Below are 18,230 nucleotides of genomic sequence, written 5' to 3' on the forward strand. Positions count from 1 at the left end.
AGATCGCAAGTTCAAAGCCAGCCTCAACTACAGCAAAGCGCTAAGCAACTCAATGAGACCCTATCTCTAAATAAAATACAAAATAGGGATGGGGATGTGGCTCAGTGGTCAGGTGCCTCTGAGTTTAATCCCCAGTACCAAAAAAAAAAAAAAAAAAAAAAGAAGAAGAAGAAGCAGCAGCAGCAGCTCCAGATTTTGTGTTACCCCTCACTTTGAACCTGCCCAAATAAATTCTAACTAGGAATCATATCAAAAATCACTAAGAGCCAGAAGCTCAGAAAAGAAAATCTTCTCTCCAACTGGCCCATTTCTCATAGTGCTGCTGCTACTCATTAAGGGGAGAAAGTCAGGTTGCCTCAAGTAATACATGACTTCCTGGTTTAGTGAAGTACTCCTGTTGTCTAGGACTATATGTAAAAAACTTCCTTGTCCTTAAAAGGAATCCCCAATGAAGGCCCTGGTCTTCCCTGAGTATTCTCCTTCCTTTTCGGTGTATTCTGCCTTCTGAAAGGAACCAAGTACATATATCAAACCCACACATTGATCTCTGGGATCTGTTCTTCATTTCAAAAATCTGTTCCCTAATTAATTCAGGGGCAAAGACAACTCCAGAACTGATATGGGTAAGGCCCTGCCTTCAACTTTTTCATTAAAATCAGAAAAAGTTTTCAAACCATCAGTAATACTTATACAAACAGACTTTATTAAGGAAATATAATAAAAATAAGAATCTTTCAAACCAAATGCACTAAGTCAGTGGTTCCCAATCCTGACTAATCAACCTACTGAACTGGGGATTTCTAAAATAATAATAATGTTGGGTTTTTTGTTTTGTTTTGTTTTTTTTTTTTTTAGTTATAGGTGGCCACAATGTCTTTATTTTATATTTATGCGGTGCTGAGGATCAAACCGAGTGCCTCACGCATGCTAGGCTAGCGCGCTACCTCTGAGCCACAATCCCAGCCCAATAATAATGTTTTTAAAAAGATTCACAGCTCCCCTCCCACAAAATTCTACATCAGTGTGGTATGTCCAGATTAAAGTCCAAAACTTTTTTCTTTTTAACAAATTCGTAAGTCACTCTAATAAGTGCATTTAGAAGCCACTACATTAAGAGATACTTCATTAGAAACTATACTACAGAGAGCTGGGTATGGGGGCACACACCTATAATCCCAGAGCTCAGAGGCTGAGGCAGGAGGATTGAAAGTTCAAAGTCAGCCTCAGCAACTTAGCAAAGCCCCAAGCAACTCAGCAAGACCCTGACTCTAAATAAAATATAAAAAGAATCGGAGATGTGACTCAGTGGTTATACTACAAGATTCATTTAAACAACTATATTCTCTGCCCCATGCATTTAATTATTGCATTTGAAGAATTTGGTTTATCAAAATTAATCTTCACACTATCTACCGAGAACATATCTTCCACATTTAAGAGGCGCCACATGTAGGAAGATTATAAAAAGAACAACTGCCCTTCAGGGTCCCCGTACCTCATATTTTCTGTAGTTTACCAGCAAAGCCAAGAGGACAACAGCATCATACCCATGCTCTCTACGACTTGGGGGATGGGAGAGTATCTGTAACAAGAACCAAAAATATGTAACTCCTGACTGCTAACTCCTGGCACCTGAGTAAACAGACCAATAACATTTGAGGAGATGATCTATCCAAAAGACAACGAGGTGACACAGCTACCTGTAAAATTGCTTCAAATATGCTGTTGATCATTACATACTCCAGGATAGTGTTCTGGCTGATGTTGTCTGTCACCTGAATGGAATAAAAAGCCTTTTAAGTCTGTTTTAAGGCACTTGATATCTCATGTATCATATCTCCTACCCTAATGTCTAAGTGAAATGGAAATGTAGAAACACTCTACTAGATACTTAGTAGACCTTTAACAAGCATAAGCACCCCAAAGCTACCAGAGCCTGAATAGGCAGTCACTATGAAGGTAGGAAATTAGCAAATTAAAACTTCCTAAATCTGAACTTATTATTTCTCTCATGCTCTCACAAGCATTTGCTTAATAGTTTCCTGGGTTTCATTCCTTAAATATACAGGAAGACATTCACAAATCCCAAAGTCTTCAAGAGGTGGGAGGAAAAGGGAAGTACCTGAAGTATATAAACAACATCTCAGCCTCCCTTCCACTAAGGAGTAGAGGCAAGTGTCTAGTTATAAAATCAAAACCACGGCTGGGGTTGTGGCTCAGCGGTAGAGCACTTGCCTAGCACATGCAAGACCCTGGATTTGATCCTCAGCACCACATAAAAATAAATAAATAAAAGATATTGTGTCCAACTACAACTAAAAAATATTTTTAAAAAATAAAATAAGGGCTGGGGATGTGGCTCAAGCAGTAGCAAGCTTGCCTGGCGTGCACAGGGCGCTGGGTTCAATCCTCAGCACCACATAAAAATAAAATAAAGATGTTGTGTCCACCAAAAACTAAAAAATAAATATATTAAAAAATTCTCTCTCTCTCTCTCTCTCTCTCTCTCTTAAAAAAAAATTTAAAAAAATAAAATAAAAGCAAGACCATATAAAAATATTCAGAATTACAAGAGCCATTTTCAAGTGAAACCTGATGAGGACAAATCTGACAATCTAGAAGATTGTAGTTCTCCTAAAATGGTCCTTCTTTTTTTTTTTTGAGAGAGAGAGAGAGAGAGAGGGAGAGAGAATTTTTTGTTGTTGTTTTGTTTTGTTTTCGGCAGACATAACATCTTTTGTTTGTATGTGGTGCTGAGGATCGAACCCGGGCCGCACGCATGCCGCTTGAGCCACATCCCCAGCCCCTAAAATGGTCCTTCTAAAATGATAAGTATCACATCATCTGCAGGCTAAAAATTCTAGCAGTTACTCCAAAGAATAACTTCCAGGAAGCAAAAGTCCAGGCAACTACTAGCTTATATACATTCAGATAAGAGGAAGTGATGCAATACCCCAGTAGAGAATTTTTTTTCCTCTTTTCACTCTAATTTTGGGCTCAAATATTCAAATAAGCTTGCCTCTGCTGTCAGTTAATACCCTTGACAAACATATAAATGGATTACTTACAGTCACTAAGCAAAGTAGTAATTTCAGACATAAACTCTTCAGACTTTCAGAACCTTCTGCACAAAGCAGTGAATCCAAACTCTCCATCAAGTTCTGAGAAAGAGAACCATTAAATATTAAGCCATACCACTAAACACCTACATCCCATCTTTGCCCAACTCTGGGTTATGTTACACAGGGTAATGTGAATAATGCACCACGAAGCAACTATATCGTTCCCCTAGGCCTAGCCCTTGCAAAATCAAAGAAAAAGAAGATTTCAAAGTCTAGCTATTTGGGGGGAAATGCTTGAGAACAATTCCACAAAACAATGAAGAATTTACTCTTCTACCAAATGAATGTTTGCAGCCTGTCATCCATATTTAAATCTTCAGATTAGAATGGGGTAAGTTGAAAAAGGAAAACCTAATGATTAAATAACTGTATATAGAGATATCATCACTTGATTTAGTATACTGAAGAAATGACAAAGGGACAATATCACTACTGGCATCACTGGCCATAAGTACTAACAAAGATGTGTCCATCCTGGTCAAATTCCTTGACAATGTGATTTGAGTTTATTTCTTGCACTAAAAATCAGCTTTTAGACTCAAACTAATCAAAAGATGAAACTTGCCAGGTGAGGTGGTACACATGTGTAATACCAGCAGCTCAGGTGGTACACGCATGTAATACCAGCAGCTTATTTGAATACTTGAGGCAGGAGGATTGTAAGTTCAAAGCTAGCCTCAGCAACTTAGTGAGGCCCTAAGCAACTTAGTGAGACCCTGTCTCTAAATAAAATATTATCTAGATATTGGGATGTGGCTCAGTGGTTAAGCACCCCTGGGTTCAATCCCTGGTATCAAAAAAAAAAAAAAAAAAGATAAAACTTTTATATACTGGGGGCTGGGGATGTGGCTCAAGCGGTAGCACGCTCGCCTGGCATTCGTGCAGCCCGGGTTCAATCCTCAGCACCACATACAAACAAAGATGTTGTGTCCGCCAAATACTAAAAAATAAATATTAAAAAAAAAAACTTTTATATACTATAACAGATGGAAGAAGAAAGGAAATATTCTAGTTAAATAGAGGAGAAAATTGAATAGAGAATAAGTTCAAAATAAGCTTCTTCAGTTCAAGTCAATAAATGTGTAAGCATCTACTATGATAGTGTACTTTCAAAGAATATAAGAAAAAATAACTGGTGACCCTTGCTTTCGAGGTGCTTTTAGTCTAATGGGAGAGAAAAATAAGCAAACAATATCAATTCAAAGTTAACAATGACAGAAATATACATGGAAGAAGAGTAGTAGCTCAAAAGTCACCTATTCCAGCTGGGTGCGGTGGTACACACCTGTAATGCCAGCAACTCAGGAAGCTGAGGCAGGAGGATTGTGAGTTCAAAGCAACTTAGCAAGGCCCTAAGCAACTTAGTGAGACCCTGTCTCAAAATAAAATGTAAGAAAGGGGTGGGATTATGGCTCAGAAGTTAAGCATACACACACACACACACAAAAAAAAAAATCATCTATTCCAGGACTCCTCAGAGGTTAGTCTGATTTTGCAAAATCAGTAGGAATTAATCAAAACTTGAGGAGGAAAGAGATTCCTGACAGGCATTATCATGATCAAAGACACAAGAGGAATGAAATGGCCCTGGGCATGGGGATGGAATACAAGTAGTTTGTTATTAGAGCAGAATAAAGAATGAGGCTGAGGCACAGAGGTAAGAGACGAGACTGGAGAAATAAATATGGTACAGGTATGAAAGTTTTATAAGGCTAACTAGGGAGTTTTCTTTATCCTATTAGTAATAAAAAGACTAATAGAGGATTTTAAGCAGAAAAGATCTGAGTATAAGTTACATCACTCTGGTATCAGAGTGGATGAGAGGTTTAAAGATGGTAAGCCTGGAGGAAGGGAGACCAAAGAGAACAAATCTATCAATTTCCTCAGCCATGTCTTATTTACCTCTGTATCCCCAGTGCCTAGCAAAGTGCTAACATATAGGAGCTCAAAAAATGTTTGTCAAAAAAGTCCAACTACAACTAAAAAATAAATATTAAAAAAAAAAGAATGAATAAGCTGGGGCTAAGGTTGTGGCTCAGTGGCAGAGCGCTTTCCTAGCATATGTGAGGCATTAGGTTCAACCCTGAGCCCTACATAACAAATAAAATAAAGGCATTCTGTCCATCTACAACTACAAAATAAAAAATAAAAAAAAAAGAATGAATAAGCTGGGCACAGTGGCAATGCCTGTAATACCTGAAATTCAGGATGCTGAGGAGGAAAATCACAAATTTAAGCACAGCCTCAGCAAATTTGGAAGCCCACAGCAATTCAGAGAGATCCTATTTCAAAATAAAAAATAAAAAGGGTGGGGGACATGGCTCAGTGGTAAAGCACCTCTGGGTTCAAACCTTAGTTTGAAAAAAAAAAAAAAAGAGGAAGAAATAAAGGCATCACTATAATAGTTAAGGTGAGATATAAAAGACCAGTGGCAATAGGGGAAGAAAAGACAGATTTGAGAAAAATCTGCTGAGGTAAAACTAGCTGTAGTGATCATTTGGAGATAAAAATGAGGGAAAGGCAGGCTGAGGTTGTGGCTCAGTGGTACAGCACTCTCCTGGCATGAGTGAGGCACTGGGTTCAAACCTCAGCACCACATAAAATAAATAAATAAACAAACAAAATAAAGATATTGTGTCCACCTCCAACTAAAAACAAAAACAAAAAAAGATGGAAAGGAAAAAAAAAATCAAGGATGACTCCCAGGTTTTTGGCTTGGGGCCTGAGAAGACAGGTGCCCACTCTAAAAGAAAAGGAATGAGAAGAACAGGTACAGGAGAAACAATAAGTTTCATTTTGGAAATGTCAACCAAGAGGTATCTATGGGATATGTGAGAGAGAATATCCAGCAAGCACTTACAAAAGCTCAAGAAGAAATGTTAAACCTAGATAGATACAGCATCAAAATATACAGACAAGCTGGGGTTGTAGCTTAGTGACAGAGAGGTTGCCTAGCATGCGTGAGGCACTGGGTTCAATCCCCTGCACCATATAAAAATAAATAAATAAAATAAAGGTATTGTGTCCATCTGCAACTAAAAAAATATTAAAAAAAAAAAAGTATATAGGCGGGGGCTGAGGTTGTGGCTCGCTTGCCCCTCGTGTGAGGCACTGAGTTCAAACCTCAGCATCACATAAAACAATAAATAAACAAAATAAAGATATTGTGTCCATATACAACTTAAAAAAAAAAAAGATATCTTAAAAAAAAAAAAAGCATAGCTGGGCACAGCGGCACACACCTATAACTCCAGCAGCTCAGGAAGCTGAGATGGGAGAATCGTGAGTTCAAAGCCAGCCTCAGCAATGGTGAGGTGCTAAGCAACTCAGTGAGACCCTGTCTCTAAATAAAATACAAAGTAGGGTTGGGGATGTGGCTCAGTGGTCTAGTGCCCCTGAGTTCAATCCAGTACCAAAAAAAAAAAAAAAAAAAAGCACATAGGCAATAATTAGAACAAGAACTGGGCACAATGATACATGCCTGTAATCCCAACAACTCAAGAGACTGAGACAGGAGGATTACAAATTCAAGGTCAACCTAACAACTTACTGAGACCCTGTTTCAAAATAAAAAATAAAAAGTACTAGAGATGTAGCTCAGTGTAAAAGCAACCCTGGGTTCAATCCCAGAACTGGGAGTGGTGGGGAGAACTATAAGTATGAAGAAGGGATCTGAGATTTTACCATAACACATATATAAATAAACTGTAATAATCCAGAGTTTTAAAATGACACCACTAATCTTTGTATATTCACAATTGTATATACATAATTTCCAGTAACCTCACCATCATAAAAATTATTTGGAACAAATTCTTAACTCAAGCCCAGTGTAGTGGCATATGCTTAAAATCTCAGCTACTCTAGAGTCTGAGGCAAGAGGATTGCCAAGTTTGAGGCCAACCTCAGCAAGTGAGATCTTGTCATGAAATAAAAAATAAAAGGGCTGGGGGTATAGTTCAGTAGTAGAGTGCTCCTGGGTTCAATTCCTAGTACTAGGGGTAAGGAGGAATTTCTTAATTTAAATTTAGTGAGTGACAGGAGAGGAACTATCAAATACTGCAAATCATATATCTGATAAGGAACTAATATATCCAGAATATGCAAAGAACTGTTACAACTCAATAAAAAAAAAAAAAAAAAAACCAATCTGGAAACTGACAAAGCATTTTAATAGACATTTCTCAAAAAAATAAAAATTAAAAAATAGAAGGCAGACAAAAACAATAGTTAATATGAAGAAACTGAAACTACCATATATTGCTGGTGATACTATAAAATGGAACAGTTAATAAGAAAAAAATGCTTTAGACCAGGCATGGTGGCACATACCTGTAATCCTAGAGATTTAGGAGGCTGAGGGAGAAGAATCACAAATTTGAGGCCAGTCTCAGTAATTTAGCCAGGTCCTAAGAAACTTAGCAAGACCCTACCTACCTCAAAATAAAAAAAGATTGGGAATGTGACTCAAGGGTTAAGTACTCCTAGGTTCAATCCCCAGTACCAAAAAAAAAAAAAAGAAAAAAATGGTTTGGCAACTCATCAAATATGGAGTTATCATTCATGACCCAGCAATTCTACTCCTAGGTACTCAAAAAAACTGAAAGCATACATCCACACAAAACCTTATACATATGTTCAGAACAGCAATGTTCATAATAGCCAAAATGTTGAAACAAACCAAATGTCTCTCATATGAGCAATGAAATAAACAGAATATGGTATATCTGTCCAGGGAAGTATTATTTAGCAACAAAAAATGAATGAAGTATTCCTATGTCCTATAACAAGAATGAACTTTAAAAACTTGGCACTGAGGGGCTGGGGTTGTGGCTCAGTGGTAGCGTGCTCGCCTAGCACACATGGGACACTGGGTTCGATCCTCAGCACCACATAAAAATTAGGTAAAGATTGTGTGTCCACCTACAATTAAAAAATAAATATTAAAAAAAAACTACTAAAAACATGGTGCTGAGCCAAGTGTGGTAGCACATGCCTATAATTCTAGTGGCTCAGAGGCTGAGGCAGAAGAATCTCAAGTTCAAAGTCAGCCTCAGCAACTGAGTGAGGCCCTACGCAACTTACTGAGACCCTGTCTCAAAATAAAAAGATGTGGCTTAGTGGTTAAGCGCCCTGGGTTTAATCCCCATTACCAAAAAAAAAAAAAAAAATGGTGATGGGCACATTGGCACATGCTTATAATCCCAGCAACTCTAGAGGCTGAGACAGGAAGATCGCAAACAAGGCCAGCCCCTGGGCAACTTAGCAAGATTCTGTCTCAAAACAAAAAATAAAAATAACTGAGGATGTAGTTCATTGATAGCATCTCTGGGTTCAATCCCCAGTACCTTTCCCCACCCCCCAAAAAAGCTACATATGATTATGATTTCATTTATATGAGGTGTCCAGAATGGAGAAATACATAGAAACTAATGGCTGGGTGTGGTAGCACATGCCTGTGATCATGGCAGCACACGTCTGTGATCCTAGTGGCTCAGGAGGCTAACATAGGAGTATCACAAGTTCAAAGCCAGCCTCAGCAACTTAGCAAGGCCCTAAGAAATTTAGCAAGACCCTGTCTCTAACATAAAAATATATAAAAGAGCTGGGGCTGGGGCTCAGTAGTTAAGCGCCTCCTGGGTTCAATCCCCGGTACCAAAAAATAAAATAAAAAATAAAAAAGCAAGCTAATGATTTTTAGTGGCTGGGGAGAAGAGACAATAAGGAATAATGGAATAATTGCTAATAGGTATAGGGTTTTTTTCAAAGGTAATGAAATGGGTTCTGAAATTTATAGTGGAGATAGTTGTTCAATTCTGTGATTATACTAAAACCCACTAGATTATATACTTTTTTATGAAGTGGGGGCTGGGGTTTGGCTCAGCGGTAAAGCGCTCAACTCGCATGTGCGAGACCCTGGGTTTGATCTTCAGCACTACACAAAAATAACTAAGTGAAATAAAGGTATTGTGTCCAACTACAACTAAAAAATAAATATTTTAAAAAAAAAGAGTGCGGGCTGGGGATGTGGCTCAAGCGGTAGCGCGCTTGCCTGGCATGCGTGCGGCCCGGGTTCGATCCTCAGCACCACATACAAAGATGTTGTGCCAGACGAAAACTAAAAAAATAAATATTTAAAAATTCTCTCTCTCTCTTTAATACACACACACAAAAAAAAAAATAGCAGCATTCCCAAACCTACCTTAAAAAAATAAATAAATAAATAAATAAATTTTAAAAAGAGCGAACTGTAAGAAACACGAATCGAAAAGCTATCATGAGGGGCTGGGGTTGTGACTCTGGGGTATAATGCTTGCCTAGCATGTGGAGGCACTGGGTTCAATCCATAGCATCACATAAGAAAATAAATAAAGGGCTGGGGATGTGGCTCAGGCGGTAGCGCGCTCGCCTGGCATGCATGCGGCCCAGGTTCGATCCTCAGCCACCACATACCAACAAAGATGTTGTGTCCGCCGAGAACAAAAAAAATAAATATTAAAAATTCTCTCTCTCTCTCTCTCCTCTCTCTCTCTCTTTAAAAAAAAATAAAAATTAGAAAATAAATAAAATAAAGTTACAAAAAAGAAGAAGAAGCTGCTATCATTAAAAGAAGATAGTGCCAAAAAGTAGATAACAAAAAAAAATTCTGAGCCAGGCATGGTGGTACATGCCTATGATCCAAGCTACTTAGGAGCTCAAGCCCAGGAGTTCAAGAGAAGCCTAGGCAACATGGTGAGATACCATTTCAAAAAAAGGAAAAAAAAAAAAGAGAAAAAAAAACCCTGATAAGGGCTGGGGTTGTAGCTCAGTGGCAGACTGCTTGCTTAGCAGGTGCTAATACCCTAGTTTTGATCCCCAAAGTTTCAAAAAATAAAATAAAATAAAAATTACCCTTGTATATTCATTTGTTATATTTTTATTTAAATTTGTAATGTTCACACAAATACATGGTACAATAATAAATTGTTCAATCTTTATCCTGTAGAAAAAGGATTTTTAATTCAATTTTTTTTTTGGGGGGGGGATACTAGGAATTGAACTCAGGGGCACTCTACCACTGAGCCACACCCCCAGCCCTATTTTGTATTTTATTTAGAGACAGGCCTCACTGAGTTGCTTAGAACCTTGCTTTTTGCTGAGGCTGGCTTTGAACTCACAATCCTCCTGTCTCAGCCTCCTGTGTCGCTGGGATATAGGCACGCACCACTGTGCCCGGCTGCCTTAATTCAAATTTAAAGTTAAATTTTTCCTTGATTCAGATAAACAAAATCTATTAAATAAAAATATCTGGGTTGAGGACATAGCTCAGTTGGTAGAGTGCTTGTCTCACATACACAAGGCCCTAGGTTCAATCCCCAGCACCACACACACACACAAAAAGTCCAAGGCCAAATTTAATCATATATAGCTATGAGAATCCAAATCTTCTAGTACAACTTTCTGCAGACGACACTCATGAACAACTGTTAGAAGCAGTCATTCATAGGCACATCGGCAGCTTATGTCTCACCTTCATGCAAAGCTCCGCCTTGTCAAAGCCCATCAGCATGTTGATAATATCAAACCCAGAGGTAGACTTATTCTTTTGATGGACTCCTCGAATAAGTGCACACAAGGTCTGCAGAAGTAAAAGAAAGAATTGTTTCTAGAGAGGAAGTCTCCAAACTAGAAGGGCGCTCACTACATCTGTAGCCTCACATTATAACCTCAGAACCACCTTCTTACATAGATAATTTCTCAGTTACTCTGAGCTCCAAAATACAGTCTGAATCTTAACATGTGCAAAATCCATAAATTAAAAGAGGAACAGCAACAAAGACTGTTGTCATCTTCCATTTTTTACCTCCTTCTTGTTTTAGGGCCATTCTCAATAATCAAAAAAGGGATAGGGATGCAGTCCAATGTTAAAGCACCCCTGGTTCAATCCCCAGTACAGAAAGAAAAAAAGAAAGAGGGAGGGAGGGAGAGAGAGAGAGAGAGAGAAAAGGAAAAGAAGAAAAAGAAGAGTCATCCCTGAAGTTTTGTATTAACTGTTATAATAATGTACTATACTTTTAGGGGATCATCAAGTAGCTTAAGATCAACTTATTTCTGCCCTCATAATGAGCCATTGTAATTACTGCACATATAATTCCAACTTTTATTTCACTTACATTGAGCCCCTACTGGACAACTCAAATGTTAAATACATTGTGCCAAAGGTCAAGGCTCTAGGATAAACATAGGCCTTCTTTCTGGGGCATCAATTCAAGAGGTAATTATTCTACCCATTCTACACAGATGAGAAAACTGGGGCTCACAAAAAGATTTTCAAAACTAGTAAATTAGAAATTTAAATCCTGTCTACCAAAAATTCCAACAAAATCCTTTATTATATTATAAATTCCTCAGCACCACATACCAACAAAGACTAAAAAAAAAATATTAAAAAATTTAAAAATAAATGAATTATTTATAATCTAAGCTTGTCAATTACTGCCCTAAGTACATACTCCCAATCTAGGGTATACTGAATCCTACAGACTACAAACTTTAGAAACTTTGTCTTCCATTCATTCAGTAGAAATTTATTTCTATAATACCAACTATGTGCTGGACATTGTTATATGTACTAAAAACAAAGTATTGAATGAAAGTGTCAAAATCTCTGCCTTAAAGAAGCCAAGTGTGGGCAGAGGTTGTGATTCAATGGTAGAGAGCTTGCCTAGCTGTTAATTCTCAGCATCACATAAAAATAACTAAAATAAGGTATTGTGTCCATCTACAACCAAAAGTAAATAAATAAATGTTTTAAAAGAAAAAAAAAAAAAAAAAGGAGAAGCCAAGTGTATGGCCAGGCACAGTGGTGCATGCTTACAATCCCAGCAGCTAAGGCGGCTGAGACAGAAGGATCAAAGTTCAAACCCAGCCTCAGAAACTTACTGAGGCCCTAAGCAACTTAATGAAACCCTGTCTCAAAATAAAAAATAAATTGAAAAAGACTGGTGGGGCTGGGGTTGTGGCTCAGTGGTAGAGCGCTCACCTAGCACAGGTGAGACACTAGGTTTGATGCTCAGCACCACATAAAAATAAATAAATAAAAATAAAGGCATTGTGTCCACCTACAACTAAAAAAATTAAAACAAACCAAAAAAAAGGACTGGAGATGTGGCTCAGTTGTTTAAGTGCTCCTGGGTTCAATCCCTAGTACCAAAAAAAAGAAGCTAAGCATATCCCCCAGCACAACACTCTGTCCAATGTTTAACACACAGCAGTTGTTCAATGAGTAGCTGTTGAGATGAGTACAGGGTACATGCCTGCAATCTCAGCTAATTGGGAGGCTAAGACAAGAGTATTCCAAGTTTTAGGCCAGCCTTGGCAATTTAGCAAGATCCTGTCTCACATAAAAAATAAAAAGGGGAGGGCTGGGGATGTGGCTCAAGTGGTAGCGCGCTCGCCTGGCATGCGTGCGGCCCGGGTTCGATCCTCAGCACCACATACCAACAAAGATGTTGTGTCCGCTGTGAACTTAAAAATAAATATCAAAAATTCTCTTTCTCTCTCTCTCTCTCTCTCTCTCTCTCTTTAAAAAATAAATAAATAAATAAATAAATAATAAAAAATAAATAAAAAGGGCTGGGAACTAACTCAGTAGTAAAGAGTCCCTAGGTTCAATCCCCAGTAGCAGATGGGGGGACCTCATACCTAAAGACAATTCTAGGTTCCTCAGGTCCCAATGGGGAATTATAATTCCTTTATCTGATAAACAAGAACCCCTAACAGGGTCCTAGCCTTGTACCTGCAACGCATTGACAACACGAATTGGATGTTCCTCTCCCAGAGCCTGGATGCAATGTTGAAATAAGCAATTAATATTGTCCTTGATCTTCATTAACTCCTCACCATCAAGAGATTCCAATTTGCCTTCTAGGTACTCTAAATTCACCTGCCAATGAAACAATAAGGGCCTGAGCACATTTTTAGTGTAGCAAGTAGAACATAAAATATGGCATCTTAGTTACCAGGAAAACCAACAGAGGCCATCAAGTCTTACCTTCATAAGGAAAAGCTCTTCCCAAAACCGAGGACTACACTTACTGGGGTCCTCTGTCTGAAACCAGAAGACAAACATTTTCAACTTTCGCAGCTAACACCAAAAGAATTAAGAATGCTACACATAGTCAACCTTACCTTTCAAAATTAACTTTGAAAATGCTGCTTATCCTAACTGCTGTAATAGATAAGAGAACATTTTATTCTTTTTTTTTTTTAAGAGAGAGTGAGAGAGTGAGAGAGGAGAGAGGGAGAGAGAGAGAGAGAGAGAGAGAGAGAGAGAGAGAGAGAGAAATTTTTATTATTCATTTTTTAGTTCTCGGCAGACACAACATTTTATTCTTAAGTTTATTTTTCCTAATGGAATGCATTGTGCATAGAGATACATTCCCTGAAACAAAAGTTAAATAATGACTCAAAAAATTTCCTTCAAGGACTGGGGTTGTGGCTCAGTGGTAGAGCATTTGCCTAGCATGAGAGAGGTCCTGGGTTCAATCCTCAGCACCACATAAAAATAAATAAATAAACTAAAAAAAAATTTCCTTCAAATAGTTCTCTTCTAGTAAGAAGTGAACATAAAAATATGAATAAATAAGTCACATTACAATGTCCCCTTGTATTTGTATGGTGGTTTTAACTCCATTTAAAAATAAAATACAGGGCTGGGAATGTGGCTCAGGCAGTAGCGCGCTCCTCTGGCATGCCTGCGGCCCGGGTTCAATCCTCAGCACCACATACCAACAAAGAAGTTGTGTCCGCCAAGAACTAAGAAATAAATATTAAAAAAAAAAAATTCTCTCTCTCTCTCTCTCTCTCTCTCTCTCTCTCTCTCTCTCTCTCTCTCTCTTTAAAAAAATAAAAATAAAAATAAAAATAAAATACAGAGGCTGGGGCTGTGATTCAGCAGTAGAGCACTTGCCTAGCATGTGAGAGGCACTGGAATCGATCCTCAGCACCATATAAAAAAAATAAATACATAAAATAAAGGTATTGTGTCCATCTACAACTTAAAAAAATTAAAAAATAAAATACAACTAGCCAGTAAGACAGGAAGGATAATTATTATCATTTGTCCTCCTTTCAAAAAAGAGGGTCCACAAAGTTAAGTGACTAACAGAAGGGTAAGAGTTAGAACACAGGTGATCTAAGTAATATTGCAATGCTTTTTCACATTATCCTATGTTGACTGTTTCTACTTGCCCTACAATACACATTTAGTCCTCTATACAGAGATTTTAACTTTTTTTTTTCAATACTGAGGGTTGAACCTAGGAGTCCTCTATACAGAGATTTTTTTTTTAATATTTATTTCTTAGTTGTACACAATACCTTTACTTTGTTTATTTATTTTTATGTGTGCTGAGGATCGAATCAGGGCCTCAAACGTGCTAGGCGAGTGCTCTACCACTGAGCCACAATTCCAGCCCCCCCAGAGATTTTTTTTTTAAATACTTTTTTTCGTAGTGGATGGACACAATACTTTTATTTTTATATGGTGCTGAAGCCAAACCCAGTACCTCACACATGCTAAGCAAGCACTCTACCACTGAGCTACAACCCAAGCCCCTTTATACAGAGATTTTAATGTGCTCTTTCCTTAATTCAAATTGGTCCAAAAGATTAGCAAAACTAGGGTACTAAAGCCAAAAATTTGTTAGCAATAATTTTCAAACAGAAATTCTATAAGTCAGAAATTTCTAGTTAACAAGTAATCCCAGTGAAGGCTGAAACAAGAGGATGGCAAGTTCAAGGCCAGCCTGGGCAACTTAGTGAGACTCTGTCCCAAAATAAAAAATAAAAAGGGCTGGGGATGTAGCTCAGTGGTAGAGCACCCCTGGGTTAAATCCCCAATACTGCAACATAATCACTACTATTGAGAGCTTGCTCTTGTCCTTTGGTTTGCTGCTTCCCTCCCACCCCTCCCTTTCTCACCCCACACTTTTTTTTTTAATATTTTTAATATTTATTTTTTAGTTCTCGGTAGACACACCATCTTTGTTGGTATGTGGTGCTGAGGATCGAACCCGGGCCGCATGCATGCCACGCGAGCGCGCTACCGCTTGAGCCACATCCCCAGCCCATCACCCCACACTCTTAAGGAACTTGAAGGTGGCAGACAGACATAAGGTTGTTTCTCATTGAACTAAGAAACTAAGAAGTCAGGCTATACAGTATGAAGGGCTCCAGGACTTACCATAAAGATCTCATCATACATCAGCACCACTTTTTCCTTTAGTGGTTTTTTGGAGGCTGAAGATTTCCTGAGCAAACCGCCCCGTTTTTCTACCTGTGCCATGGTTAGAGAATCTATGGGAAAAAAGCCAAATTTATAGCAATGAAAATAATCTATATCGATCATAATGGTGAATATGTCATTATGCATTTTTTCAAACTCATGGAATATATAATAGCAACAGTGTATCCTAATGTAAATGTGTACTTTGGATAATAATGATGTGTAAGTAAATGCTGATTCATCAACTGTAACAAATATTCCTCTGGTAGGAATATTTAACAGGGAAGGCTGTAGATATATAGAGGCAGGGCACATATGAGGTATCTTGGGCTATTTTTGTACCTGACTCTCAAATTTTCTGTGAATATAAAATAACTGAAAAAATAGATTTTTTGCGGGACACAATGGTGCACACCTGTAATTTCAGCAACTCAGGTAAATGATGCAGAAAGTTCAAAGTTTGAGGCCAACCTCAGCAACTTAACTTATTTTATTCAAAATAAAATATAGGGGCTGAGGGTATAGCTCAGTTGGTAGAATGCTTGCCTCCCATGCACAAGGCCCTGGGTTCAATCCTCAGCACCAAAAAATAAATTAAAAAATAAATAAATAAAGGACTGGGAGCTAGGCACAGTGGTGCACACTTAGTGAGACCCTGTCTCAAAATAAAAAATAAAAATGGCTAGGGATGTGGTTCAGTAATAAAGCGCCTCTGGGTTCAATCCCCAGTACCAAAAATTAAAAATAAAAATAAATAAATAAAGGGATAGAGATGTAGCTCAGTGAAAAAGCACTTGCCTAGTATGCCCCAGGCCCTGAGTTCAATCTCCAGCACAACTAAATAAATAAATAAACATAAATAAAATTTAAAAGTGCTGGGGGTAGGGCTGGGGATGTGGCTCAAGCGGTAGCGCACTCGCCTGACTTGTGTGCAGCCTGGGTTCGATCCTCAGCACCACATACAAACAAAAGATGTTGTGTCCGCCGAAAACTAAAAAAATAAAAATAAAAATAAATTTTTTTAAAAAAGTGCTGGGGGTAGAACACCTTTGGGTTAAATAAATAAATAAAATATTTTTAAAAAGAAAACAAAGCCACAGTCAGTACCAGAATGCTCTCCAAGATGCTGGAGAATCTATTGAAATGTCTCTCAATGGAAAAATATTTTAGGAAGAAGAAATGATAAACAACCATACTACAGATCTATCCAACACCCCCATCCCAGTCCAGGTTATGTCAAGATTTAAATCATTACTTGGCCTAAAGCACAACACATTTTACGTCCTTAAAATGTGCCAATGGACAAGGCTTAAAGCAGTTCCAAAACCAAACAGGAAAGTGTAACTAGCTCCATCTATAATAGGTCTGGCCATATATTTGAGGTTGATAGAAGGAAGGCTGCAAAGCACACACTTCCCACAGACTGATGGTGAAGTTAAATTTCAAATATTGATCGAGCTTAGGACCATTAAGGCAGGAAGTGTGCTGCAGACTGATGTGCTCCATCGATTTCCCCAAAGTAAGTAGGTTCTCATCAGTGCAAAATACTTGGCCTTCACTGCCTCATAAATCACACTGCACTTGACTGTCTTCAGAAATTCCTCTGAAAAGAGACCCAAGGCAGAAAATAGCAGTTAAGAGGGTAAAAATTAAATTTAACTTCAAAATAACTGAATATAATACTATACTACTTTCAAATTTAATTGTATATATTTGTAATACTTTGCAGATCAAACTTCAATGTATTTTCAATTCTATGTAAAAGCAGTTCCATGAATCACGCCCCAATTTTCCAATCTTGCTTCAAGGAAGTCTCAACTTTTCTTTAACAGAGAACTTGAAATGCCACAGTTCTCCACTATGGATTTACACATCTTCCCTCATTTCCCAGATTAATTATATTATACTAACAAAGTTCCCCTGTCTCTCATAAATCCTAATATGTAGGTATGAAATTAAAGGTCATCCAATGACAAGCATGGAAGGTAAAGAGAAGGCTGATTTTACTTCCAGACAAATTCAAAGCAGCAGAACTAATTTTGCTCAATAAGTTTTGAAAAGTATGCATTTACCTTTCAAATCAAAATTCTGTATAAGGAAGAGATGCACCCAATAGTATTCTATCTCAGACATCTGATTTCTCTAATACATGCAGTCAGAAAAGGAAATTTATCTTTGAACAAACATCAAAACACAGAAAATCTCCTCAACTTGGTATTAAATGTCTTTAGCAGTAGGACTACAACTTATACTTTTTCTATTATAAGCTCATGGCAAACACTCAGCAGAGCTGTTCACTGACTGGCTCTAAAGTTAATAGGAAAAATTCCTCCAAAGTCCCCATTTGACCCAAAATTTTAGTAAGACCTATCTCTATTAAGGTTTCACTAAGCCTTAAAATTATTTTATAGTCTAGAGAAGACTGAAGAAAAAAATAACAACAAAAAGAGAAGATTCTTTTAGACAATTTACATTATATTGATTATAGCTCTGCCTTAAAGCGTGAAATACAGCCTCTGTTCAAAACATCCCTGTGTCTTTTAAACAGGTTGTCAAGAGAAAGATGCCCTTATCTTGGGAAAATAAATTGGAAATCAAGAGGATCCTATTAAATTAAATCAAAAGCAATGCAATTCTAAGCTTAGTGGATATAGATCTTGCATGTGCTCAGCTTCAACCAGTTATTAGCAGGAACAGCAGGAACCATGAGTTCCTGGATGAAAAGTACATGTTTACAAACATACCCCTCTGAGGATTTATAATTGGGTTACAGCTAATCAATGTCCACCCCAAATCTAATAAACTCACTCTATTTCAGAATCAATACTTTCTAATAAGCA

The 18,230-nt window shown here is 37.8% G+C and overlaps 1 protein-coding gene across 6 annotated transcripts in view; it reads right to left on the reverse strand.

Annotated features, from left to right (window-relative positions):
* Armh3 (armadillo like helical domain containing 3) overlaps window positions 1-18,230 on the reverse strand; it is a 190,032-nt gene that overhangs the window by 159,830 nt on the left and 11,972 nt on the right. For 3 of the 6 annotated variants that reach the window (XM_077798359.1, XM_077798355.1, XM_077798356.1), the window contains exons 2-8: window positions 15,349-15,461; window positions 13,156-13,212; window positions 12,901-13,047; window positions 10,633-10,740; window positions 3,069-3,161; window positions 1,701-1,775; window positions 1,496-1,582 (exon numbers count right to left, since the gene is read on the reverse strand). In XM_077798359.1, coding sequence (XP_077654485.1) covers window positions 1,496-1,582; window positions 1,701-1,775; window positions 3,069-3,161; window positions 10,633-10,740; window positions 12,901-13,047; window positions 13,156-13,212; window positions 15,349-15,461 — 680 coding nt within the window. Of the gene's footprint in view, window positions 1-1,495; window positions 1,583-1,700; window positions 1,776-3,068; window positions 3,162-10,632; window positions 10,741-12,900; window positions 13,048-13,155; window positions 13,213-13,292; window positions 13,316-15,348; window positions 15,462-16,310; window positions 16,382-18,230 lie in introns of those variants that run through there. The other 3 variants (XM_077798357.1, XM_077798360.1, XM_077798358.1) reach the window with 3 other exon arrangements.

The sequence above is a fragment of the Urocitellus parryii genome, chromosome 5 (genome assembly GCF_045843805.1).
Source record: "Urocitellus parryii isolate mUroPar1 chromosome 5, mUroPar1.hap1, whole genome shotgun sequence".
Taxonomy (NCBI): domain Eukaryota; kingdom Metazoa; phylum Chordata; class Mammalia; order Rodentia; family Sciuridae; genus Urocitellus; species Urocitellus parryii.